The sequence below is a fragment of the Falco naumanni genome, chromosome 10, assembly GCF_017639655.2.
Source record: "Falco naumanni isolate bFalNau1 chromosome 10, bFalNau1.pat, whole genome shotgun sequence".
In the NCBI taxonomy this organism is placed as follows: domain Eukaryota; kingdom Metazoa; phylum Chordata; class Aves; order Falconiformes; family Falconidae; genus Falco; species Falco naumanni.
In genome coordinates, this window is record NC_054063.1 from 8,367,035 (window position 1) to 8,394,030 (window position 26,996).

General features: G+C 39.1%; 1 protein-coding gene and 1 non-coding gene across 3 annotated transcripts in view; both read left to right on the plus strand.

Moving 5' to 3' along the window:
* The first annotated feature begins 1,167 nt into the window (after nt 1-1,167).
* Nucleotides 1,168-26,996, plus strand: part of IPO7 (importin 7) — a 37,991-nt gene continuing 12,162 nt past the window's right edge. Inside the window, exons 1-17 of one of the 2 annotated variants that reach the window (XM_040607861.1) lie at nt 1,224-1,415; nt 3,996-4,035; nt 10,408-10,489; nt 12,096-12,249; nt 12,609-12,767; nt 15,510-15,666; nt 16,306-16,395; nt 16,815-16,909; nt 17,006-17,090; nt 21,109-21,243; nt 21,780-21,879; nt 22,944-23,020; nt 23,335-23,451; nt 24,235-24,324; nt 24,820-24,985; nt 25,689-25,849; nt 26,728-26,856. In XM_040607861.1, the coding sequence (XP_040463795.1) occupies nt 1,261-1,415; nt 3,996-4,035; nt 10,408-10,489; nt 12,096-12,249; nt 12,609-12,767; nt 15,510-15,666; nt 16,306-16,395; nt 16,815-16,909; nt 17,006-17,090; nt 21,109-21,243; nt 21,780-21,879; nt 22,944-23,020; nt 23,335-23,451; nt 24,235-24,324; nt 24,820-24,985; nt 25,689-25,849; nt 26,728-26,856 (1,992 nt within the window). In that variant the 5' untranslated portion in view covers nt 1,224-1,260. Of the gene's footprint in view, nt 1,416-3,995; nt 4,036-10,407; nt 10,490-12,095; nt 12,250-12,608; nt 12,768-15,509; nt 15,667-16,305; nt 16,396-16,814; nt 16,910-17,005; nt 17,091-21,108; nt 21,244-21,779; nt 21,880-22,943; nt 23,021-23,334; nt 23,452-24,234; nt 24,325-24,819; nt 24,986-25,688; nt 25,850-26,727; nt 26,857-26,996 lie in introns of both variants that reach the window. The other variant, XM_040607862.1, reaches the window with a different exon arrangement.
* Nucleotides 24,519-24,700, plus strand: LOC121095279. The gene has a single exon (XR_005830050.1). It is a non-coding gene; the product is annotated as a small nucleolar RNA SNORA23 (small nucleolar RNA).

The following is a 26,996-nucleotide window of genomic DNA, read 5'->3' on the forward strand; positions in this document are numbered from 1 at the left end:
ACTGCATGTATGGGGAATGTCTGCAAGGCCACTAGCACAGCAAAGGTGTGGTAATCAAGTTTTAATGTGGCATTTCCTGAAGCTTTAAGTTAACTAGTAAGGAGATAGTGTCCTTGATCAATTTTCTAAACAGTATCACTTTAGATTTGTTATTTTCTGTATGTATGTGCATTTCTGCTTTTCTATTTGATATGCAGTTTCTTTATTAATGTGCCTTCATGTCAAGGTTCTTACAGGATGGGCTGCTTGTGAAACTTTTTCTTGGTTGTTTTACCTGGCAGTTCAATGAATTCCTCTCACAGGAATGACTCAAAATTTCAAGTCCATCCCTGCATGTCACCCCCCAAACGAAGCCACAACAGTGAATGCCCTTACATGCTACCCATTAAATATTACAAATCACAATGCACCTACTTTATAAATAGCGTTGCTTATTTTACCGCGGCTACTCACACGAAGCACAGTTACTTCCAAAATGCCTCACGGCTTGTAGGATGAAACCTGCAGAAGCGACTTAGGACCAGCCCAAGAAGCCCGATGCCTGACTTCGTGACCGAGCCTGCTGCCCCTGTCAGCGACAGCTGCGCTAACGTTGATTTTCTGTCACATTCCTGAAACATCTTCGGGAATTCCCCCCCCCCCCCCCCCGCAAACCAGCAGAACCAAAAGGTGGCTTTTCCAAAAAGCCAGAGACCTGTTCGCAGCCTGCGCCCACCGCAAGGCAAAGCGCTTCCAAGGGACGCGCTCCTCCCTCACCGGCCGGCCGAGCCGCGGCGAAGGCGGGAAGCGTAAAGCGCGGCGCTCCCGCCACAACCGGGCCCCGCTGAATCTGAAGGCGGCGGCGGAGCGCGGCGGGCGGCCCAGGCAGCACCTGACGTGAGGCGGCGGCGCCCTGTAGGCCCTGCCCGCGGCCGGGCATCAGCCCCCGCGCCGGGGGAACAGCAAGCGGCGCAGCCCGCTCCCTCCCGCCCTGCGCTGCGCTGGGCTGCGCCGCGCCGCGCCGCGCTCCCCTCAGGCGCGGAGGCGGCGGCGCCGCCGGCCTACAAGCGCGCCCGCCGCTTCGGCCCGGCCCGGCTCGGCTCGGCTCGGCCCGGCCCGGCGGGCGCCGGACTACAGGTCCCGTGGCGCCCCGCGGCGCGGGGGCGGGGCGGGCCGGCGGAAGGGGCGCCGCTCCCTGGTGGCGGCGGGGGGCAGCTCTATCCGGGCCTTTGGCGCTCTCCCTTCCTTTCGCGCCGGCGGCCGCTGCGAGGCGGCGGGTCCATGTGCGCACGGCGCGGCGCGGCCCCGGCCCCGGCCCCTGCCCTCCGCCTCCTCCTCGTCCCGCCGCCGCCATGGACCCCAACACCATCATCGAGGCCCTGCGGGGCACCATGGACCCGGCGCTGCGGGAAGCCGCCGAGAGGCAGCTCAACGAGGTGAGGGCGCCGGCGGGGCCTGGGCCGGGGCCGCGGCCGCCGCCGTTCCGGGGAGCGGGGGGTGCGTGTGAGGGGAGGCGGTGGGGTCGGGGCGGGTCCGTGCGGGGGACGGCGAGGCGGCTTTCCCCGCGCCCCCGGCCCCTTCCCGCCGGCGGGCCCTGCCTGGTGTCACGGTGGCGGCAGGCCGGGCTCGGCCGCCCGGCGCGCATTGTCCCCGGCACATGGCAGCGGGGCCTCCGGCCGGGCCGGGCCGGGCGGGGCGGGGGTTTCGCGGCAGAAAGCGGCCGGCGCTGCGGAGGGGGCCCCCGCCGCCGTTCCTGTCGGTCGCCGATTATCTCCATTGTCTTCCAGCTCGGCCGGGGAAAGGCTGATCCGCGGGGGGATGTCCGGAGCGGCCGGGGCGCGGGCCCCAGTGGCCCCGCGGCTGCAGCCGGCCCAGGGGCAGCCCCGCTGTCAGCCGAGAGGGAGGCGGCCGGGCCCCGCCGCCGCGAGCAGCGCAGGCTGCGGTGCGAGCGTGGCCTGGGCCAGCCGAGGGACGGCGCTGACAGCCCGGCCTCGGTGCCGAGCGGAGCGCTGGGGCTGCGGGCCGGGCAGCGCCACCGGGGCCGGGGTCGGGGCCGGCTGCTCGGCGTGTGGCGCCGCCCGGGGCCGGGGGCTCCCAGCCGCCCCCCCAGCCCTGCCGGGCCCCGCTGGGATCGCAGCGCCCGCCGGCCCCGGAGCCGCGGGTTTCGGTTGCAGAAGAAGGGTATATTTTTGTTCCACTTGGCTCCACGCGGCAGGTGATAACTTTTCCCTATTGATGAGACACAGCCACGGGACTTCTAGACATTTTGGAGTTAGAAAAAAAAAAAAAAAAAAAGGTGTTCTAGTGTTTGACTCGGAGAAGAGGTGGTAGGGGAAGATTTTGACTCGGAGAAGGAAGGATGAGCCCGTGGGGCAGCTCTGGTGGTGCCTGTAGTCGGCCTTGGCTACAGACGTTTCTCTTTGTTGCTCTGAAGCAGACTTTAGGCCGGGCAAAATACGTTTAATGCAACAGATGTTCAGCAGAGCTTAGATAAGGTGGGCCAAGTGTTCTGCTGGTGGTAGAGAAACTTTCAAAAACTAAAGGTATGGTTTCTCATTATAAAAGAGTGTAATTAAGCTGAATTCTCACCCCTCATGTAATAACTGAATGGCAAATGAGTATTAGGTACAAATATATGAAATAGCTGTAAAACTACGTAATGTTTAGTTGAGGTTTGCATAAAGTAATTGGCTGTCTTTTCCATGTACTTTGGTAAAAAGTATTTTAGCAGTTCTTAATTAAACGAAAAATTTTAAAATAATGTACTTGCCTATAAAGACAGTAATATATACTAAATTTTGAGCTGGCCCTAAAATGCAATTATTTTTTTTTGTTCTATGCATGTCAATATCTAAATATAGTAACTTGCTTGAAATCTCTTATAATTTTTTCTGCAGGTATTGAGTAGTTGAACGTGCAGGAAATTATGTTCTCTGCCAGTCGGGGTCTTCAGCAAATGGCTAACTCTGTTGCATGAAGGATCGTGCTCACTGGCAGCTGGCTTTTGTTAACACTTTTGAATCAGATCATCATGGTCTTTCATGTGCTGCAGAAGTATTAAACGGGTGTAAAATCCAAATACCTGTGCCCCTTTAAAAACACCAGACATTATTGGACCAGTGCATAAGAGTTCTTTTCAGTTGGAAACGTAGCATCACTGATCTGTCACAGACGTTTTGTGATAAAAATAATCGTTAAACCCTAAATCTCCAAGCACTTGTACATATACATAGTTTTAGTCATATGCACGATCTTGGTTTAGCATGTGTTTATTGATGTCAGTTATGCGTTTACTTGCAAGGTACTGGTCTAAATTTGTTAACTGGTAGGGCAATTGTTACCAGTTAATGTTTTATTTCATTATAAATATGTGGGGGCCTCTTTCTCTGTAAAGATGAAATCATACAGCAGTGAACACTGTTCTTGCATGTGGCCAGGCACACGCATGTTTTTATAATTTAAGTTTAATAGTTGTCCTTGGTTGACCTTTTAGCTTAACTTTAATTTGTCTGAAGTGGCTCTGTTGAGCTGATGAGACTGGTTTTCAGTGAAATGGTCGTTTTACCTTGTCAGAAAAGAATGTGTTTTAGTCAGTAATTGATATTCCTAATTAATGGAGGAGTTAAGTATCTAGATCTGCCTTCATCATACCCTATCAATCAACAAAGTTTCCACTGAACGGAGGAGGGAACCAGGGTGTATGATTCTTGATTTGTCCAGGCTTGGTTATTTTTCCTTTGACCTTGGCTCAGTCATGCATTGTTCTATGCTTTATTTCTTCTGTGACTAAATTCTATCAGGTTATATTGCCTGCACATAAATGTCTCTGAAAAATGTTAGAGTTGAGATATGCTTAAAAAAAAAAAAAAAAAGGCAGGTATTTCAGTCTCTTTGACTTTACTTTCCTTAGTGTGAAAATAAGTTGCAGGGAATGGTACCCCTAGGTCTCGTGTCCGACAGTTTCTCTTGTAATTTCCAGTTGATGATGTTTGCCCATCTCTGTCCCTGTCTTACAGAAGAAAGCTGTGTTTACCACAACAGAATCAGGATCTTCAAGTAAGCTACTGGAAAGCAGCAAGATGTTGTTGCCTTTTGAAACTGTCTTTGTACTGCGTGTATAAAGTGTTTCCCAGAAATGGTGATGAAAATAGATATTTTTAACTATGCAGCTATGGAATGACGCTCTGAAAATAATACACAGTGTTGTTTCATCGTTTAATATCAACATATTTATAAAGGCACAGTTGCCAGATAATACTTTACTTTCAGGTTTCTTTGTAATTTCAGGAAATTTATAACTTAACTGTTACATATGTCTTGTGAGTTAAGTATCAGATTAACCACAGTGTGTATGATGTATTAAGACACCTTTTAGACTAACAACCCAGTTTTTTTGTCTAAGAAAGTTTAAAAAAAAAGCAATCCCCAATAACATATAATTTTTAAAAGTCAAAGCTTAACAGAACTTGTTTAGGAAAATGTTATCCTGTTGCTGTACTGAAAAGTGCCTTTCAGAAGTTATGTTTAAGCTTTTTCACGTTCTAAGATAAGTGACAGGGAAAGGAAAAATGCTTTAACTTGTTGACTAGTCACCATAGCATGCCATTAGTTTAGCAGAATGCAGTAGGGCCTAGTTCAGTGCCTTTCATTGCCTACTGAATAGATAAAAATGTCAGAACGATGGAATGATTAAATTAAATGATTGGACTCTGACTACCCGGAGTTTTGGAGTGAAAGTTTGTCAAAGGGGAAAAAGCAGGCTGCTCATTATGTGGTGCCTTTCACCCAGGAATTTCCAAACGCTGAAATGTTACGTTTTGGATATTTCGGGGCAGGCGTTTATAGTGTTTAATTTTTTTTCCACCTTTTCTAATATGGTCTTCATGTATAACACCTACGGCTATATACTGTAGCGTGAGTAAGAACAAGAACAGAGCATGAGTTTCCTGGCTCTGACTATCAGGTCATGGGTTCTCTTTTTAAGTCGTTAGTATGATATTTTACGGCAAGTACTCAATTATTTTCACTTCTCTTATCGTCCTGTGTATTCTGGGGTGTGTATGCTAGATGAGATTCTTTGGGAAAGGATGGTTTTAAACTGTATTAAGCCTGGTCCAACACCAGAAATCCCCTTGGGGGCAGTAAGGAACCAAGGGAGCTTTGTCAGCGTTAGGAAGAAGTTACATTCTTGGTGCCTGTTAACCAGTACGAGGTAATGCATCCCAGGAGGCAGGGTGACTTGCCACTTTCTCATGACTTAGCAAATAGTTACTGTCTATGCTTAGCTAGCCTTTGCTGAGACCACGTTACTTTTTCCTCATTGAACAGCAGAGCAAATAGGCTTCAGAACTTGCAGACAGTGTTCTGATCAAATGAGCATCAGGGATGCTTGCACAATCTGGCAGCGTGTACGTATTTTTTTGTGGGCCTTCCGCTGGATTTACATATACATTGTAGCTGGGTAAGAGGGGGCAGAACTAGCTTGCAAAAACCTGAGGTCAGAATGACTTCCACACCTGCTGAGTTCTTAAAAAAGAATTGAAAGAGTGCTACAGGGCAGTTTGCTGATTCAGCCTGGCCTTACAGTTCCTGACCTTACCTTTCTATAAAAAAACCAAACTGTTTCACCTCACTCTAATAGTTGCATTTGGCTAGTCCTATTAAGGTCTAGATCAAAAATTGCATGCAGATTATTTTCAAAATTGGAATGGGGGAGGATATGCGTTGAATTCATATTTTTCCATCTTCTTTCAAAATAAACTGTAGCCTTTATTTAAATATGTGCTACTTTGAGTAACTATGTAAGTAACCTGGGGTTCTAGTTAAGCAACATATAGTAAGTATTACCCTCCTGTTTTGCTTTCTTGGTGACAGTAAAGGAGATACCTATAGTAGCGTGTTTGTTATGGTAGGTTAAGTTCTTAATGTCTAAGAAGAATGCATGGAGGTCTCTTTACTTGGCATGAAGCTTCTTGTTTTTATCATTTGGTGGCATGCAGACTTTGTGTGAGGTAGGATAATTCTAGTGTTTAAGATGAATGTAACTGACTTGAGTGAGCATCATTACTGGTGGAAAAAGTGCTTTTCTGTATCATAATTAACTGTTGGTAGTTAATAAGCCATGAACTGGTCTCTTTAATATTAACTTCAAACTTAATTTATATTTCAGAATTATGTAGCTGGCGTGACACTTTCTCAGAAGCATGTTTTAGCATATGGCTAACAAACCAACTCTGCTAGGAAAAACTGCAATTAAATACACAAAAAAAATAATAATGTATGTTCTGGAACAGTGATTGATATTAACAGACAGTGGTGCAACGTTTGTGGTCTGATAGAATACATTCCTCAGCTAGTGAGGCTGCATAGCAAAGATTGCTCTTGGGAAAAGTCCCTGAATTCTTTGGCTCTTAGACAACAAAGTCATACCAGTGACACGGCATGTTGGAGGATTTGTAAGGGGGAAGGACTTGAGATGATTGTGGTGGTTTTTTTGTTTTTAAATGTTGAGTTACATGTTGGGAAACAGACTTTGATGGTGACAGAACCATATTTTTTTGGTATCGTTTTAGTTCTCTAGATTTAGTATTTATTTTAAAAGGATATTTGTAAACAAACAAGGAGCAAGACAGAGTTTTACCGATATCAGAATTTTAAGTCATAGAAATTGTTTCTATTCTCCATGCAGTTCAGAGTATGTAGTAGCAACCATTGTGAAATCCTGGTTTTTAAACCTTGCACACTGGAGCTGTGGAACTTCTGTGTAGAATAACGCTACTTGCTGGTGGTTTTCACTGAAGTGGCATAACGGCATCTCTGATTCTTCTGGAGATGGGGGTGCACGTGGGCCAGCAGAATCCTCTACATTTGGATAGCTCCCTGATAGAGCTTTAACAAATCTTCATTTGCAGCTCACCTGTTCTGTAGTAAAGTTTTCTGCCTAATGGCGTGCACTAAGCCCAAAAGCTAGCGTTTGTATAGATAGTTGGGTTTTTGTTTGGTTGGGTATTTTTGGCAGTGCTGTCAGTGAAGAGGAGCATCATGTCCTGAGAGGCAGCCATCTTTGGAGAGTGAAAATACTAAAGATTGAAAAAACGAGTGGATGTGTGTTCAGTATTTTTTAATGCTGTAGATACAAAATCGGCACCTATGTGGTGTCTTACTGCAAGTTCAGTTGTTTTTTCCAGGTGCCAATAAAAGATTGCATGTTATTTAAATAGTGAATCAAAACAAGGGAGCAAGTGACAGGTCACTGTAGTACCTGGGGTTTTATTTGGCCATTCAGTATGCACTGAACAAGTACCTTCATGTAGCTGCCCTTAGTTCTCCCGGCATCTTGGTTTCTTGGAAGTTACCTTCCTTCCAGTGGCATGGGAAGGGGGTCATTGTGAAAGAGTTTAAGTCCTTCATGTTCCTTATAGAATGCATGGAAGTGTTAATGTAGCTCTGTGTGAATTTAGTTATGAACTGAATGGATTAATAGGAGGTTTTGCTTGGAAAATAAAAGGTATTTTACTTTTGGCACCTTGTATTAAAAGCACAAATTGTTTTTAGTCTGAATCTCTGCTTTGAACCACTAAGGGTGATGAAGTAGCTCATCCTCATGGTTGATTGGTGTCTGATGCTTCAGATGTTAGTAAGAATGGCACTTGTAAGATTTAGAAAAAACAAAATAAAGGTATACATGTTTTGGTCCTATCTTTAAAACTTGTTACAGTTCAAAGAATCCAGTGAAAATATATTAATCCCACATAGTAATATAACTGACATTTATAGGGAGCTTCTGTAGCTTGCTATAGGCATAGGCTCAGTCCTGTGGTTTTTTTAATGAAGGAAAGATTACTCTTTGGTATTTTATTAAATTGTGTGGCAGTTTTTGTGCACTGCTGTCTATTTTTTTTGTTGCTTTTTGCTTTTAAGGACAACATTTTTGTTTTCATTTCATTTTGTTATTCCCATTAGTTCCTTGATAGTTCCACAGCAATTTCTGTCTTTTTTATTGAAATTGATAGCTTTTATTAAAAGAATAGTTGTCATTTACCATGAAAAAGGGAGAGTAATCCTTCATTTTTAAAAACAGAGGATGAAATGCTTTTCAGTTTCCAAATGTAGAATACATTGCAAATGTTCATTATTGAAAATGTAGCTGTTAAGTTTATCATAGTCATTGTAGAAGGACGTCATTTGCACTTTTAAGTCTGTTTTATGCAGACTGTAATGTGACCTTATTCATAGGTGAGTTAAAGGTTGTTGAAACTGAAAGCTTTCTTCAGCAAGTTCATAATAACGTATATAAGTACAGGTGTACTTCCGCTGACATTAATGTTAGGCATATAATTGAATATTGTGCTGAATTAGGGTTTAATATCATTTGGTATGTGTTGCAGGAGAAGTGTGCCTATTAACGTTATGTAAGAAAAGAAGGAATTGAACAGACCTGGAGCTGTAGTAGAAATTAATAGCAGCAAGTAAATTGTATTATAAATATACTTACTCAACCACTACTTGGGAATTGGAAGCAAATACACTTTCAAATGAATAAAAGTATTTGCTTCTTCACGACTTTGGGGTTACCAGAGGGTCGTGGGTCAGAAAGATGCATGCTCATATTGCAGTATCAGTTACTCCCAATTCATCAGGAGGCACTCTACAAATAAACTTCTTAGTTGGACCAGATGCGAGTGTTGCTTCTGTGGTTTTTCTGAAGCCTGTAGATTTTCAGTGCACAGGATGAACGTGTACAATGATGTTTTAACATTTTGGGGAGATTTGTAAGTCAAGTTCATTCTTCATTTAAAATATTTTTGAATAACAGGGGATAAAAAGCAAGCAACAATCATCAAGGCTTAGTCCAAATGCATGGGCAAATGTCATGTCCCAGGCTGTCCATTTTACACTTGTTTATACTAGAATGTATAGGAGATAGTTGCTAGGGAAAGCTAATGTTGGCGAGAAGAACCTAGTGCTGTAGGAGTGAGCTGGGCAGCGTTACACACTTAGGAGGAATGTTCTCATCATTTCTTACCATCCAAAGAGCTTTTGGTCCTACTGAAAGAATAGAAAGCTATTTTCTGATAATTTTCTTTTTTATATTAATTTGCTTTGCTGGACTAACTGAGGCAATCATTTGTTTTTGATAAATAGATAGTGTAATTTCAGTGGTTTTCAAAGTATTAATATATTTGCTTTATATGGGGAGTAATAAACTGAGTAACAAGTAGGTAAGAGGTGTTTCCCTAAGAGTTTAACAGGTTAAGTTATGTAGATCTGTGCCGTTGTCTTTGACAGAAGTGCTACAAGGAACGTATGAAATAATACTGACATGTAAGTGAAGGTAAAGCAGAAATGTATCTTGGCAATTTGAATCAGGGCCCCCTGCAGATCATCATCTAGTCCAGCCCCCTGAAGCAAAGCTGTGTCAAAGTTAGATGAAGTAGATCAGGAACTGAGTTATGAACATCTCAAAAGATGAGGTCCCACAGCCTTTGTGGACAGACTGTTCTAGACCTTGGCCACCGTTGTGAATTCTTTTGGTCCTTTTGTGAAATAGGTATTTCCCTTGCTGCAGCTCATGTCCATTGACTCTTGACCTTGAGGAAAATTAGGTTTTCCAGTTGTAAGAAGTAGAGTTATTTTTTAAGGATTCCTTTTCCCAGGAAAATTAATGTCTCAAGCTTCTGATGCTTAGGAAAGGTGGGTGAAAGATTCTACAGTAATGTTAAGGTTAGTTTCCTTGCGTTGAAATTAACAATACAGTATTTAGTGTATCAATGACATTTCCCTTTTTTGAAGAAAAAACATGTTTTGTTTTCCAAGTGAACTCTTGCAAACCCTTGCAAAGTTGCTACTCTGCAGATGTCACTCCACTTAGGTCTCCATACTGTTGGTTTGCGGTTGTGTAGTTACACTGACAGATGCTGCAGTAGTGCATAAATGGTCACTTGGAGCTGTTTTTTCAGAAAAATGAATTATGAGTTGGAAGGTCGGGCTTAGCTTTAAAACATAGTTGCCATCTGTTTTTTAGATTATTATATAATGAATTCATACCTTGTTAAAGGTCACTGTAAACTTGCTGCGCTTGGGGTTTTCTGGCTATTCAGATCTTTTCTCAAGTAAGTATTTGTTCTGAATGAACAATGTGTGTGTTGACTGTAAAATGCTGATTCCTGAAGCATGTTTAATGATTTCTTCAACTTTATTACCTTAAACGGTAGGATTTTTCCTTTCCCATGCTATCTTTAAAATACAGTGAGCATGAAACTTTGGAATGCTTTGGTTGATTAGCTGACTACTGTGAAACTGTCGGGATTGCTGGTATTCTATTGATTGCATTACATCATTATAAAGATATTGTAATACTAACGGGAGTGTTCTAAAATGTAATAAACTATGACTAAATAATAAGTGGGATTTTTTTCTTCTCTACAGGCTCATAAGTCAGGGAACTTTGTTTCAACTCTGCTTCAGATCACTATGTCCGAGCAACTGGATTTACCAGTGAGACAGGCAGGCAAGTTTTCAAATCTTTTTTCGTTGTATCTACTTTAATGGTGCAGACACACAAGTACGTATGCAGATACTGTTGAAGAATTCTAATGGGTTTAATCTTAAATACTCAAAAGTTGGGAGTTGCTCCAATTACAGTCATGAACTGTACCTAGCACCATACCCTGAATAGGGAAGACAGAAAGAAAAGGTGCTGGCTCTTCAGTGATTGGTTCCCTTCATTTCTAGTGAATAACGGTCTTTGGGGAAACAGAATGCTTTATGATGCTAGTACGCTTGGTCCGAGGGGGTAATTGAACTAGTAATGCTAATGTTTCTAAACATTTCAGGTGGAAGAAAACAAATCATGGCTTGTGCAAATCAGCAGGGTTCCAAAATACATCAGCAGTGTTGAATATTAGCAACTCCAGACATCACTTTAAGGCTGCCATGATTACTTGTTAGAGGCTTCTAATATGATACTTCAGTGGTTTTTCTGACAGTTCAGGTAGTGTGATCTTGATCGCTGAGATCTCCCACACAGTAGGCCATCCTAAGTTGTAGCATAAGCCTAAGTTGCATTTTTATGTTACTGCTTGGTGGTACCATTCAGATGATGGCTCACCAAAGTTACTGCTATACACGTATAAAGTGCAAGAAAAAGGGGAGGTTTGAAAAGAACCTCCAAAAATTCACCCTCTGTGTAAGCCACTTAAAAACCAAAGCAGTCTGTAGAAGAGTGGTGACAACTCATACAATGCATAGCTTACAAACAGCGCGTGTTTTGCAGAGCGATTAATGGCATGATAACTCCTGCTGAGGACAGTTTGGAGTCTGCATCACTTCAGTCGTGTAATAGCACATATCTGCTGAGTGTTTCTTACCTTTTGCAGACCCTTTCAGAAACCCTCTAGTTTCTGAATCTTCAGAAGATGCATATGAAATCTGGGAAGAGAAGTTGTTTTAGGGTTTTCTACATAGATTAATAGTAACTTTGTTATTAGTTTGTCATTTGAGATTTCCTGTTGTATTTTGTAAGCCCTTTTCTTTCCAAGTGCTGTAATCTGTATTCTATCACTTAAGCAGTTTGGATTTGGTTGTCAATGGTACATGCAGGCATTTGTGCCAGCAGCCTGATTGCTACAAAGTGCTGTGGCCCATAACCTTGGTGTAAAGGAGCTCTGTTTCTCTTTAGCATTCACTCCTGTATCACAAACTTAGATAATTTTTTTTTGCGTACAAAGGATGTTTTAGATACTCATTGGTATTGTTTAGCTCTGTTTTAATGAAAATACTGAGAAACTAAGTGTAAAGGATTTTTTAGTGTGTTGCTAAAATGTTCCGCAACTACTTCTGTAGCACAAGGAAAAGCAATAAGTTTAGTATTTTTATATGAAAAAAACATTCTTTACAGAACTAAAAATACAGACATCACAATAAATGGGCAGAAGAGTATCAACCTAGTAAATTATTAGGTTATTAATTTGCATGGTTTATGTATTTTGGTTTTTCTATTCGGAAATGGTTAAAGAATTAGTCACTTCAATTTTGTTCTAGAATAGATTTGTTTGCAAAGTGTGTGTTTTGTACTTCGAATGATTATCAGCTGATTTGCCACTTTTGTCTCACAGGGGTTATCTACTTGAAAAATATGATAACCCAGTATTGGCCAGATCGTGAAACTGCACCAGGAGAGATTCCACCTTACTCCATCCCAGAAGAAGATAGACACTGTATTCGTGAAAATATTGTAGAAGCCATTATTCACTCTCCTGAGTTGATTAGGTATGCACTTTTAGCTTGTTTATGAATTGGCTGTGGTTTCTGACTGTCGGGTTTCTTTCTTTTTCTTTTAACAACTAAGATCACCTGCACACTAAGCATCGTTGTCATATGCTATATATCCTAAGCGTAGCATCAATGTAGATGGGAAACCAATTTTCAGCTTGTGCAGCATGTAGAAATTTAAAGTTCTTCAAATGGAGAATATTAAGCAGAAAGTACAGAATCTAAACCACCTAAACAAAACGAAATAAGTCTGTTTGGGCAATATTGGCTGCTTCAACACCGCAAGAATATTATTAAAATAACACTAGTAACTTATTTACTTATTTAGATAGTAATCATTGTGCATTTATTTCTAGAGTACAGCTTACTACTTGCATTCACCATATTATCAAGCATGATTATCCTAGTCGCTGGACTGCGGTTGTGGAGAAAATTGGATTTTATCTTCAGTCTGACAACAGTGCTTGTTGGCTTGGAATTCTTCTTTGTCTTTATCAACTTGTGAAAAACTATGAGTAAGTTTTTTCTATTGTATAAAACAGCAGAATTAATATTGATGTGTTTTTTTTGTATTCTGTATGTGTATTGTAACCATGTATAATTGCATGTGGGACTGTGCAAGGGTGGCAGAAATCTAATTTTAAAAAATAATTAGAAAATCTTAATCTATGCGGTTGTTACCTCGTATATCTTTGCGAAGAAATTAGAGGAAAAACTGCCTTCATTAAAGGTTTGAAATCAGAAAAAAGGTGTTTTAAAGTCTTAATTTGGCAGTTCTTTATGGATTGATAGAGTAAGAAGTATTAAAGAAGTAATGATTTAAGCAAAAATATACTATCTATTTAAACCAGGTTTAGACTGTTAAACAAGTTGTGCTCTAGGTATCAGTGACTGTAATCATATAAAGGTTTTGAAGTGTGAAATGTTGAATGTTAGGAAGTTAAGAATTAGTTGACTGCCTTTGGTATGATCATTTTGATAGCCTCATCCAGCCCCTCATAGGCAATTTTTATCGAAGCCCACTGTTCTCCTATATGCAAGGCACGGATTGCGTTAGGGTACACGTGAATGTTCTTTGCTCTGTGCCTGGTATTGTGCTCAAAGCTTTAAAGTTGAGGCTGCACTTTGAGAAATTACGTGGAGCTTTGCTGCTGCTGGGTGGCATGTAGGAAGCTCATTTAAGCTGGGTCAGAGAAAAGTGCAGTCCTGGAGTCAGGGAATTGTAGTAGTGGGACTAATGGAATCCACAACTTCATCTTTTAAGGCGTTGTCATGCATAATGTTTTTGTTTCAGGTACTTGATTTAGTGTTGCATTGGAAAAATTGCACTAATTCCATTAATTTTGTCTAAATTAGTGTAAAACAGGTGAATATCAGTTTCTTAAAAATCCTTTTTTACAGGAATGCTATAAAGACCTTTGTAGTCTCATGTTGGAGTCTTTTGGTGGCTGAAAAAATTGTGAGTCCTGCTAGGAAAGGAAATAAACTAATTTTTCACTTGATTTTCAATTTAAACGTCTTTAACCAAATACATAGCAGAGATCTGTGAGATATAAAGCATGAGTCATTCACTGGTAGTGTATTATCGTTATAACAATCCTTGTTTAGGGAAGAATTTTGTTACGAGCACAGTCACAGTGTGATTAACTATAAGGTAGCAGGTGTGTTCATAATCTTGGTTGATCAGTGTAGCTGAGGCCAGCAACTGCTCATACTTGTTTAGCTTTTTGGTGAAGTCAGCATGGGTCAGTTTCACAAATCCTGTAGGAATAGGTACATTTAATTGTGTAACAATATGGATACAAGCAGGTTTCTCAAATTTCTGAAATTGGTTATGTCTGTTTTTGAGGGGGAAAATCTGCATAATGTTATGACTTGAATCAAGTTTTTACTGCTTGAGTTGTAGGAATATTTAGCTATTGATTTTTTTTTTCTCAATGTGGAAGGTAAGTATCTTGGGGCTTTTCAACAGTTTGATTTTACTATTTTTTTTCCCCACTCCAAATCCAGCCAGCAAGATTGAATGGCTGCTCTTTGCATAGTTGTTGTTTTTTTTTTCAACTTTTCTTGCTAAGTTTTCTTGAGCAATATTTAATCCATTTATTTAGTTTTCTTTTCAGAAAATACATGGAAACTATATTATTGAATGGGATTTTGGAGCTCGGTGTTCTGTAGTAGTTTTACAGAACATGCCATCTGGCAGCAGATTGAGTAGACATTATCTTATATTCCTGTAAATTTGGTACTGTTTTTAAGAGTCTGAGCATTGATATTTAATACTAGTGAAAAGTCTACCAAAAATGTGTTAAAACCCCAAATCCCAAACCCAATCCTTCTACCCAAAAATCTCCCACAAGAGTCCAAGAGTATTATAGTATTAATTACTTAATCAAAAAATAAAGCTGTGCAGTCTTAAAGTGATATTTTACTTTGCTCTTATTGTCATCACCAGCATGGGTAAGATCCTGTTCTGCTGTCATAACTCTTGAGTCAATAAGGACTTTCTTCTTTGTAAGTTAAAAGTTGGGGGAAAGATTTCAAAATGCGGCTTCATTTCCTTTCGGGAATTTTGAGATATTTTGAGAAAGGAAATGGAGCCTTGTTTTTAGCCTAGGCAAACTGGTGGATTGTCACCAGCATGGGCACTATTTCAAGGGTTGTTGCAGCTGAAGCCTGCTCAGTCTGGCACATAGCCTTGAAACCTACATTCTCTATCAAATCGTTAATGGTAAGACGTGAGAGACTGCAGTGGTAAACTGTGGAGAATTCAGTTTACTACTTCAGTGTCAGTGAAGTAGACTAGCTTCTGGAAGTATTTTGGTAAATTGTGAACTCTGGCAAGTGTCTTTATGGGATTTTAGTGACTAGCTGAGCACCTGCCATTCTTGGCATTACAGTGTGTGTACCTGTTGCTTGCAGTTTTTGTAGTGCTCTGATTGCTTTTCACTATAGTAATAGCGTGACCGAACACGATGTGGTATTCTAAGTGAGTAAGTTGGCAGAAGTGCATTACCAGCGGAAAACTGATGTGGATAGTTAGGGGAGTAATGGATGCTCGGTGGTTTTCTAATGCCTTTTACCTGTAATGAAGTCTGGCTATAGCTTTATTTCAAATTTTGTAGCAAGAAAAGGCTAGGGGTTTTTTAATCATGTTATAAACTGTAATATAACCTATTCGTGTACACTGGAGTAAGGTGGACTTTTAAAATTCAAAACCTATCTGAAAGATCTACAAAATGGTTTTGTCTTACCTAAAGGTACAAGAAACCAGAGGAGCGGAGTCCTTTGATAGCTGCAATGCAACATTTTCTGCCAGTTCTGAAGGATAGATTCATTCAGCTCCTGAGTGATCCATCTGATCAGTCTGTCCTCATCCAGAAGCAGATCTTCAAAATATTTTATGCCCTTGTCCAGGTAAAAAATAAACTTGGGATATACTTGATCAGTAATTTCATTTAAAGCATTACACTTCTCCTTAAAATAGTAAATGACAGAAATATTACGATAGTAGATTGCAGCTGAATCATGTCCGCTATAAACAACTGTGGTATGAATCACAGATTTTTGGTATGCTTGATTGTGCCGTACTTTTACTTTTGTACGGTGTTAATTCCTGGTTGGTTACATAGAAGTTATGCATGCCATCCTCTAAGGCAGAGCATTCACTAGACAACAGATTAGAAGGTCAATTTTCTAATGACAGGTGGTAGAGGCCAGCCTATGTAGAATTACCAGTGTAAATGCAGTGGTTTTGAATGAAACTGTTAATATACTGTTAATTGCTTCAGAAATTAGTGTCACATTCATTTAAGTGGTGTCTTAGCATTGCATAAGCAGAATGACTTGGAGTAAAGATCTCTAGCACCTTTGAGGATATTGAGGATATAGACTACATTGTTTTAACTTCTTCAGACTGGTTTTCAGAATAATTTTCTAATTTTTCATGGTAGCTAAGTGTAGACGAATATTTGAAAGGGCTAGAATTCAAAGTGGAAGTGACTACTTTCTAATTGCTTTATGACAAATTCATTTTCTCTTTTTTTTTTTAATAAGTACACGTTACCTTTGGAGTTGATAAATCAGCAAAACCTGACTGAATGGGTAGAAATCCTGAAGACTGTTGTTGATAGGGATGTACCGGCTGTAAGTGGATTTTGGCTATTTATGTCTTTAAGCTTAAATATTTTTCATTCATTAGAATGCTTAAAAGTTTAACTTCTTATTTCTGCATTCATTTCTCTCAATGCAAGAAAATAATTTTAAGGTAAATATGCTGTAGACAGACTAGACAAATTTTGAAAATATGTAGTTTGCGTGAGTTCTGTTGTTTTCAAATTATAGCATAACTTGTTTTGGCTTTTGTTGCAAGAATTTGTTGACCATTGTGCAGCATATATCATGGCATTTATTTTAGATATGCTGTACTTTATACTTTCGTGAAGCTAGAAGTGCAAATAGGTTAAAAGCGAAATAGGCTATATAGTGTTCAAAATACATGTATTTTGAACTTTTTGTGAATAGTTGGTAAATACTCTTTTTTTCTTTTTTCTTCCCCTCTAAAGGAAACCCTTCAAGTTGATGAAGATGATAGACCTGAGTTGCCTTGGTGGAAATGCAAGAAGTGGGCTTTGCATATCTTAGCTAGACTTTTTGAGAGGTATTTTCTCTTCCATTAGTATTTAAAAAAAACCCAAACGTCCAGTTCAGTAATATTGTTGCACTCTTGAATTTGCATACTTGCTTCTGATTCTAGGTATGGAAGCCCTGGTAATGTTTCCAAGGAGTACAATGAGTTTGCTGAAGTGTTCCTGAAGGCCTTTGCTGTTGGTGTTCAGCAAGTAAGAAACTGAATGTGGGGGATGTTAGGATAAGAGTTAGTGATTTCTTATTTCATTGTTTTCTGAAAAGGCTTCTTACTCATCTTCACTCATACCAACATTCTTACTCATCTTCACTCATGCCAACATTGGTATGGAAAGCACTGATGTCTGTGGGTTAAAAGAAAAGAATGATAAAGAATAATGTATTTGCCACATAGGACAATCCACTGAAAATAGCCTATGCAGCCCTGATAATCTGTAAATAGAGTAAATGCTTTCATATAACAGGCCCTCAGATGAACTTTGGATAAATGTTACCGATTTTTCTCTTTCTGGAAGAGGTAGGTATAATATTTATGTGGTTTGTTGACGTTCTTACCTTTTAACTCTGATGTAGTTCTTTGACTCAAATCAGTAAAAACCAAGCCTTTCTGGCTTTCTGCCAAAGCCTGATCAAGCAGAGACTTGCTTACAAACAGGCAAGTCTGATGGTCACTTTCCACTCATGTCCTGGTCTGGGGGTTGCCACTTCTGCAGGGTCTGTTACACACAAAGCATCTTCTGGTCTCTGGCAGTTTCTGAACTGATGTATTAATGTTATGCCAAACTAGCCCTGATTTACCTTTATTGCAGTAACTTAGATTCAGATTGTCCTACCACATGGCAGCAACCTACAGGTTTTCTTGAAGGCACAGAATGGATTGGTGGGGTAGGAATTGTCATCTGCCTCTCTTATAGTGCTTGTGTTTAAAATCAGTAATTTGAACTTTTTGAATTAGCAAGAAAACTGCTATGAATATTCAGAAACTTCTTTGATCTTCTCAGCTGAACTGTGGACTTACGTCCTTTTGAAACAAGTTTATTTACAAAATCTAGTTGAAGTTTTTTTATAAAATTCCTTTTATTGGCTCATAAATCTGTTTACATTAAGGTGATTAAATTGTAAATATAGACTTACTTTATGATAATCTCAGGGAGAGGAATGTTGTCTTCAAAGCCTTTACTTTAATCAGAACAGGTCATAATTCAGTTTGTTTTCTTAGTTTTTATTCCTAATGAAATTATAATGAATTACAGGACTTTAAAAGAGGAAAAGTAGGGAAAGTATCTCCTAAATACATGTTTTTTGAAGGTCATCCAAGGTATTGCAAAGGAAAAGAACTTCTGTCACATTGAGTGTTAGGAAATACGTCCCAACATTCAACTTGGTCAAGTAGAGTCAGCGTCATCTTCTGAGGTGCTCATCTTGCGTACGGATGACATCAGACAGATAATTATTACGTGTTCTTTGGTTGCTTTGCACTTGCAAAATAAAATGAAGTTCTGACAAAAAAACTGTATGGGCAAAAGAAGTCTTTGAAAACTAATTTAGAGAGTTCAACAAAACACTTTGTTTTTTCTTGAGAATTCTTTGAAGCACGTTTGATTCTTACTGTTATTACATCTTGATGCCAAAATAGCATAGAGTAACTGCTCAGTAATTAATTTTTGTCTTTAAGCAGAAGAGGTAATTATTTCATGCAACGTTGGGGAGGCTAGCTGGTTTGCACTGGACAAACTAGCTCCAAAGTTTTCAGTGAAAAGTCAGGTAATTTATACAGTTTTTGTGAGAGGTTACAACATTTTAACATACATATTCATGTAATTTTGACATCTAATCATCATATTCATAATAGGCGGGGTTTAGGCAGAGCTTGAGGCAGAGTCTTCTGGATTAGTCTTTTGGGGAGACTTTGGGTGGTCGTTCTGTTCTTCGGCTGGAGCTTGCAAAATCTCCTGACTCATGGCCTTCTCATCTCCTTCAAATGCCCACCCTACCTTTATTTATGACTGCTAGATTGCTCAGAGTACATTCCTGTTCAATCTTACTTCAGTACCATCAGCGGAATAGGACAGGCCGTGCCGTCTGTGTTAAGAGCATCGCCCAGAGCGTGGTACCAAACCCATCCTGACTAATCCTTTAAGGCCTTGATCAGTTTCAGTCTAGGAAACACCAAGAATTCAAGTCTTTAAAGAAAACAGCTGAAAAGCAAGACTTTAAAATGCTGACAGTTTTTAGACAGATTATTTTTAAGGTGCTGTTCTCTGTTTATAAGCAGAAGATAAATCTTGGATGTATGCTCAAGAAATGGAATCCTTTGGATAAAAATTATAGAAGATTTTTGAACAGGAGGAATTTCTTTAAAAAAGTTGGAAATCTGTGTAATACTGAAGAATAGAAATTCTGGTAATATGCTTCACTGAGTTCTCCTTAACTCTCCAAAGTGTACGCACCCTTTCACTAAAGGACTAATAGATAAGTACATGGTATGAGATTACAGATCATCCAAGTATAAACTGGAAGCATACTGCTAATATTATTCTGATACTTAATTCTCATGTATTATTCTTTTTATCTACTCTGTATATCTTCTTGTTACATGCATTACACACCTGTGCACACACACCACCCCCACCCCCCCAAAAAAAAAACCACTAATCCGGTACGTTCAGCGTTAGTTCTAGCTAAACTTTAAGCTTGGCCAGAACAGGCTGAGCTGCCTAGCTGCATTACCTTGATTCTTACCCACTATGTTAGCAGCTGTTTTGCTCAAGACATCTTTCATTTTGAGAGACCCGATGAGACAGAACTATGTCCTGGTCAAACACTACTGCCTGGTTGTTCCTTGATACAGCTGCAGAATTTACTTTATTTGTCCTGGAGCCTCTATCCTGCATCCTGCTTTCCCTCACTGCAATTCTTAAACCTGTTATTAATGTTTTATTTTTTTACTCAGTACATCTGAATCGTGAAACTGCTTCGGATTGTAAAAAGAGAAGACTAAAACACTTGTCCTGAGTAGCACGGCTGCAGTGGCCATCTGTTAGGCTTTGTCCTCATTTCCAAAGACTATTCCCCACACCTTCATTAACTGTTGATGAATTTAGGGTTTTCTGTGTGCTGTCCTGTTACTGTGAAGAATGTCTCTGTCTCAAAAAGGCCCTCAGATCCTTCTATAAGTCAAATAGACCAGCAAACTGGACCTTATTGTTTAACCTTTTTCTGCAGAGAAGCTGGTATTGCTATATGCTAACTTCTAGTTTGCTGCAGGACCTAGGACTGCTACTTCTGCCTAGAACAAAGAACCCCTAGTTTACATTTTTTTTTAAAGTATTTCCTGAGCTACCACCATGGAATTCCTTTTCAAAATAATGCATCTCATTTTCCCAAAATGTTTTCTTAGTGATATTACAGATTGATAGATATCTCTTCAGTTCCTTCAGTTCTGGATTTTTTAAAACTATTGCTTTATGTTGAAGAATTAAATGAAACCATGGAAATGGGATTTGTAATTTCTCTCTAGTTGATGCTGCTACTCTTGAAGACGCAGTGTTGCCACTGGCCTAGATTGGGCTACAAGGAAACCCCCTTGCATTGCCAATACCAAACTTCCCAGTGAGCTGGAATTTAATTCCTAGTAATGGTCCCATGTCCATTTCATGCCCTTATTCACAGAGAGCCAAGGACTTTTAACAAATATAAATCCCTGTGAATGGTTCTGAATGCCACCTTAGGAGAAGAATTGAAGCCAGAAAGCCAAGGGGAGAGGCTAGGTCATTATTCTTCATACACATATATTCTTTGTACGGCATCATTGGTGTAAGGCTGCATGTAGGCAAGAATCAGCAGACCGCGTGCGTGTGTTTTACCAATCTAGTGTTCGGACATGAACTTCTGCTCCCGGAGAGTGGCAAGATGGAATAATAAACTTGGGAGGGAAAGGCCCTCTGGGCTATGTTGGTGATGAATTAGCATGTCTAAAGGACTGTATTTTTAAAAGATGTGCAGCACCTGTTATGAGCTGCGAATTGCCTTATAAAATTAACAGGGACATTTAGTAGAAAGATTAGTCAGTACTCATTTTAGTCTAATGAATAAACAGGGGTTTTTTTGTTGGATTTAAAGGGGCTTTTATGTAGGATTTTGAGGGAGGGTAGAATTCTGGTTAAAGTGGGTATTTTATTACAAGCTATTGATGAGATCTGATTTTTCTAGGTGTTGTTGAAAGTGTTGTATCAATACAAGGAAAAGCAGTACATGGCTCCTAGAGTTCTACAGCAAACACTGAATTACATCAACCAAGGAGTGTCACATGCAGTCACCTGGAAGAATCTGAAACCTCACATTCAAGTAAACCATTTTTCAGGTTTATTACTTAGATGACTCAGTAGTACATTAGTCAGTCTGTTGTACAGTGTTTCTAGCCTTGTTTGAATTTGTTTTTTAGAGACCTCTGTTATAAATGGCTGGTGGAAGGAGTTTAAGCCTTTTTGGTGAAGGTTACCATGATACATAAGCAGAGCTAGCTAATTGCTTTTTTTGCTGTCAGTCCTCTGTGCTTTAATACATTAAGGATTACAGTGTAACACAGCAACAGAAAAAAATTGGAGATGGTGTTAATTACTGAATTTATGGCATTAAATCTTCTTCACATACCTTTATCCAAAGCAAAACTAGTAACTTGCGCTGTATTGTAGCTGTACCTTAGGTTAAAAGATTCTTTTTTTTGTAAGATAGCACATAAAATCCACTATGTCCATATAGTTTTAGGATGTTACCATTTTATATGAGAAATGCAGGATGATTAAAATCTGTGAGATACAGGACAGAATACAGAGATTGATTTAGTAGTGCTAGCCTGTTTTCAATTATTTTTTTTATTGCAGGGAATTATCCAAGATGTTATTTTTCCATTGATGTGCTATACAGATGCTGATGAAGAGCTTTGGCAGGAAGATCCATATGAGTATATTCGCATGAAATTTGGTGAGAATTTGAAATCTACTTGTGTTAAAATGTGACTTCACACAAAGATGGGGGTTTTACATGTTTTTTTTATAAAAGTATTGATGGCTTTAATCTTGAAGAGAAAATAAAGAGAAAACCAGTTTACATTATCGAAATAATATAACTTCATATGGTTAACTTTTGGATATACTGGTAGAAATGACAGGTAACATGACAGTCAACAATAACGCGGTTGTTTCTGCACTTGAATAAGGAGTTATTTTTGACAGTTATTCTTGTAAGTCAAACGGTCCAGGTCTTGCTAACAGTAATTACATAAGGTGAATGTTATTACAAGTTTATGTATTATTTCAGGCCCTGGAGTTTTTTTTATAGTCTTAAGGAATTTCACACATGGCACAGGTCAGAACAGATTTACTGTAACAGTAAATGAAACACTATGAAGTAAGCCTACAGACATCTAATTTCACCTCCTGTGGCTTGTTACTTTGTTGTTGTGGTTGACTGCGATTCTGTGCAGTCCTTTCAGGCTGGGGAAGAAAGAAGATACTTCAGACTTCCTGAACAGATCTGTCCCTCTACTGGGACTTTTATGTGCTTAGAACAAGGGATCCTGATGGGTTTGAGAGTTTCTTATCCCTCAGGTCAGAGGCAGACCTGTAACGAGTGCAGGTATTATACAAGGCTCTGATAATCCTTTTCTGCAGAGGATTAAGAAACTGACCATTTTTAACTCAATCAGTTATGTGTCCCTGTAAAGCAAATAACATATATGTAAAAAGTCAACCTCTCTGTTTCTACCATTGAAAAAGATTTATCTTAAAAATAAGGAAGACTTACAATTTCAAATTAGACATGTAGAGCCAGTGATCATGAAAAAGGTGAACCACATGTATCTGTGTTATTTCCAACCATGTGTTACTGTTTTTTGGTCTTTGGAATACCTGTAGTAAGAAAGTGTGATTGACCACCAGAGAAAGGAAAACTGTTGCTTTTTCGTTTCATATTAAGTCACTGGATTGCATTAGGATCATGAACCTTAAGGACCAAGATTTATAGCTGTTATATATTTACTCTAATAGATGTATTTGAAGACTTCATTTCTCCAACAACTGCTGCTCAGACGTTATTGTTTACATCATGTAGTAAAAGGAAAGAGGTAAGCTATTCAAGGATTTTACTCAAATACATTTGCTAGATTTATAGTCCCCATTTGCTGAAAGAACTACTAATAAGTTTTACTTTTCTGTTCTCTGTCATGTCATACATGTCATGCACTAGTCTGTGTATGATTTCTTTATTTCCCAATTCCCCTATTACCTGTCTATTAAACATCTTCTGTGTTTATAACACATAAAACATTATCCAAATTCCAGACTTGGAGCAGATTATTAAGCATTTCTGGGCACTGAGAATGGTACCTGAGATGATTGACTGAAATACTTAGACTAACCTTGTCAACGTGTAATCTAGGTCTTGCAGAAGACGATGGGCTTCTGTTATCAGATTCTTACGGAGCCAAATGCTGACCCTCGTAAGAAAGATGGTGCTTTACATATGATCGGTTCTTTGGCTGAAATTCTCCTAAAAGTAAGCATAACAAATCTGGTGGGGTTCTGATTCTTTTTTAGTTTTCTTTCACATGTAGTGTCTTAGAAGAAATGTGGATAGTTTTTTGGGTTTATGTGTTTTTGAATCACTACTAGTTTTTTTAAAGCTGTTGATCTTGAATTGTTTCGGTTTTGTTGTCAGCTTGATTACACCTTTTTTATTAGGTCATGTTTGAGTTAAAAAGGAACATAAAACAATAATCTTAAGTTCTTCGCTTCTAGTAAGCGTTGCTACACCATTTCCTGTGCTATACTTAACTACATTCCCTTTTTTGAGGAAGGAAGGAAGGAAAAAAAAATCCATCCAGTGAGAGTCTGTTGATTTAATGAGGTCTTCTCTGTGTATAGAAGAAAAGAAATAAAGTGAAATTAGGAAACTTGCTTAATTAGAATGGCACCAAAGAAAATGCAGAGCATGGACTTTTATCTGGACCATGGATCTGAGAAGTTTCCCTGACCACTTTTGCTTTTGATGCCAGAGTAGTGTACTGCCAAGCAAAAGGTATCTCTAGGAGTCAAAAAATGACAGGAAATATCACGTCACTATTTTGACTGAAAAGTATAAAGGCCCATGTAGAATCCAAGTTTAATTACTAATACAGGATTTCAGTGTTGCTTTAATGGGCTTTAATAAAGGGGAAGTTATGTCTGAGGGTTTTGTTTTGCTGTTAACACTATTATATGTGAGATTTTTTTTACTGGATTAGAAATGCATTTTTATATAAAGTTCTTAACTGATGTGTTTCTATTCATATTCTGGCAGAAGAAGATCTATAAAGATCAGATGGAATACATGTTGCAGAATCACGTGTTCCCTCTCTTCAGCAGTGAGCTGGGTTACATGAGAGCACGGGTAAGAAAGCATAAGGTTTAGCGTTGAGATACACTGTCTAACTGAAGAGTTCAGGAATATTCTTTAAATTTTTCCCTCTAACAAATGCACTCCCTTTTGCACCTTTCCTGTAATAAATTGTATGCTTATTTGAGAGATCAGCATCAGTCTTCATGTATGATTGTAGATGGTTACTGTGTAGTTTTAAAATGGCTGCAGAATTGTGTGCATAGTTTACCATCTGTGTCTGGTGGTATGGTCTGTTTGTGTTTTGCATTTAGACTGTACTGCTCACACAAAACCTGTGGCCAAAGATGAACTTGAGATCATAGTACTGGTCGAGTGATGTCTGACAGACAAGCCTCCCACTGGCCAGCCTCCATACTCTCAAACATCTTCATCTATTAAAAGTTTTACAGTATCTTCAGACTTCATAATTTTTGTAGGTTGGGTATACATGTCGATAATCCCGTTTGTAGGTTTTGTAACTCTGAATTTGTTCAATGTCTTTTTCAGGCTTGTTGGGTTCTTCATTATTTCTGTGAAGTCAAATTTAAGAGTGACCAGAACCTCCAGACAGCCTTAGAGCTTACAAGACGGTGTCTGATAGATGATAGGGAAATGCCTGTGAAAGTGGAAGCTGCAATAGCACTTCAAGTTCTGATCAGTAATCAGGAGAAAGGTAGCCCTCTTTTCTTAAAGCTACAGCAAGGAGTAGGCATTAATGGAACAGGCGATGATTCTGATAATGGAATATTGCAATGTTCAGGGAGACTTGTTCTCTTCTTTCTTAATGCTAATTTACTTTGTGTAGTTGTAATGTGTAATGATTTATTGTAATTTTCTAGCTGATTTTTTAATATATTTTTTAATAAATAGCATCACAATTTCATGGTACAGTTTTACATCACCTAATCATTAACTCATAAACACAGTGGCAATAAAACCGTATCTGTCTCAGTTTCATTCATATTAAATTTTTTTAAAAAAAAAAATGTTGTCTTTATCCTGGAAGGCTCTACATTGCTTAGTATTCTTGAAGCTGGTATAAAATCCCCAAAATGAACATAAATTTCAAATTAAATACCTTGGCTAACGCACATGTACTCATTCATGTGCAATTAAAATTTGTGTTGATAAGTAATCTTGCATTCAATAAAGACTGTAGAACTCTGGTTATCATACTTAAGTTGTCATCCTTCTGGTATATATTTTAATTAAAATATGCTCAGAAAGTTAGTATTGCTATAATGATTTATACTACCCATGGTTTTGGCAGATTAATTTTCAAACAGTAAATATTAATTAATTACATATTGGCTTTCTTATCATGATGCTGTAGTTCTGTAAGAATGGCAATTCAAATATTTCCACTTGCTTTACAGCGAAAGAATATATTACTCCATTCATTAGACCTGTAATGCAAGCTTTACTTCATATTATAAGAGAGACTGAAAACGATGATCTTACTAATGTGATTCAGAAGATGATCTGTGAATATAGTGAAGAAGTTACCCCAATTGCAGTAGAAATGACGCAGCATTTGGTAAGACTTTCTGGTGACTGAGGAAGGTGTTTAATATGTGAAGGATTGGTATTTAAAATTAAGATAGGTATCCATTGATCAATAGGTGGTGTTACACTAGACTGCTTAAGTGGAATGGTATAAGGAATTTTTTTTCTACATTTAGACTTTTTTCTCAGAAGTGGTTTAACAACTTTAAATGGAAATTTCTAAACAGTTTTAGAAATGTTTGAGAAACCTTTGTATGTATTTTCTCCTGATGGTGTAATAATGAATTTTGGTAGCACATTTTAGGTAGCCTCTACAATGTGACATAGGTTTTCTGTTTTGAAATGGGAAAGAAAAGAGCAGGCTTGTAATTAAGAAAATTAGCGTGAAAGTAACGTTACGTTGTATGTAATGTGAAAGTTAAATTGAATCTCCAGGAGAAATTCCGAGCTTGAATGACCATATCTAGCAACTGTACTAACGGTTTCAAAAGCAGAGGTCAGCTCAGTGCTTCCCTGTTAAAGGCCCTTGCCTCAGAGTTAAAACAAAATTGTTTGCATGTCCTCTCTGGAATGCCTGCAAAGTGGTCAGTCTAGTTCAGCTACCAGTTCAACCCAGTGTCAGAAAAACTTGTAGAAAATGTGTTCTTTTACATAGAAAGTATTGTCATTTGTACCTTTTTATTCATGAATGGGTAAAGGATGACAGCTCAAATGGCTTAACGCTCAAATTTTATAAATCCTCAATACAGACCCTGGAATGGAGCAGTCTCCTCCTAAGATTCATGCATGTTTTCTTAGCAGAAGTCCTCCTTAAATTGTGTAGAAAACCAGACTTGCACTATTATCTTCATCTCCAAGCACATCCTCATTAACTGACGTATTTATGGGTGGTTTTGCTGTTACATGCAGGCAATGACATTCAACCAGGTGATCCAGACTGGACCAGATGAGGAAGGCAGTGATGACAAAGCAGTGACAGCAATGGGGATCTTGAATACTATTGATACGCTTCTTAGTGTAGTTGAAGATCACAAGGAAGTAAGTAAAAATTACTTTAAAGCTGATATGTATTGTCTAAGGCGCTGAAAGTCTTTGGTAGTTCCAGTGTTTGTGACGCTGTTATCTGAAAAACTGTCCTTTCAGCCAAAAATGTCTTAAACCAGAAAATAGTGAACACA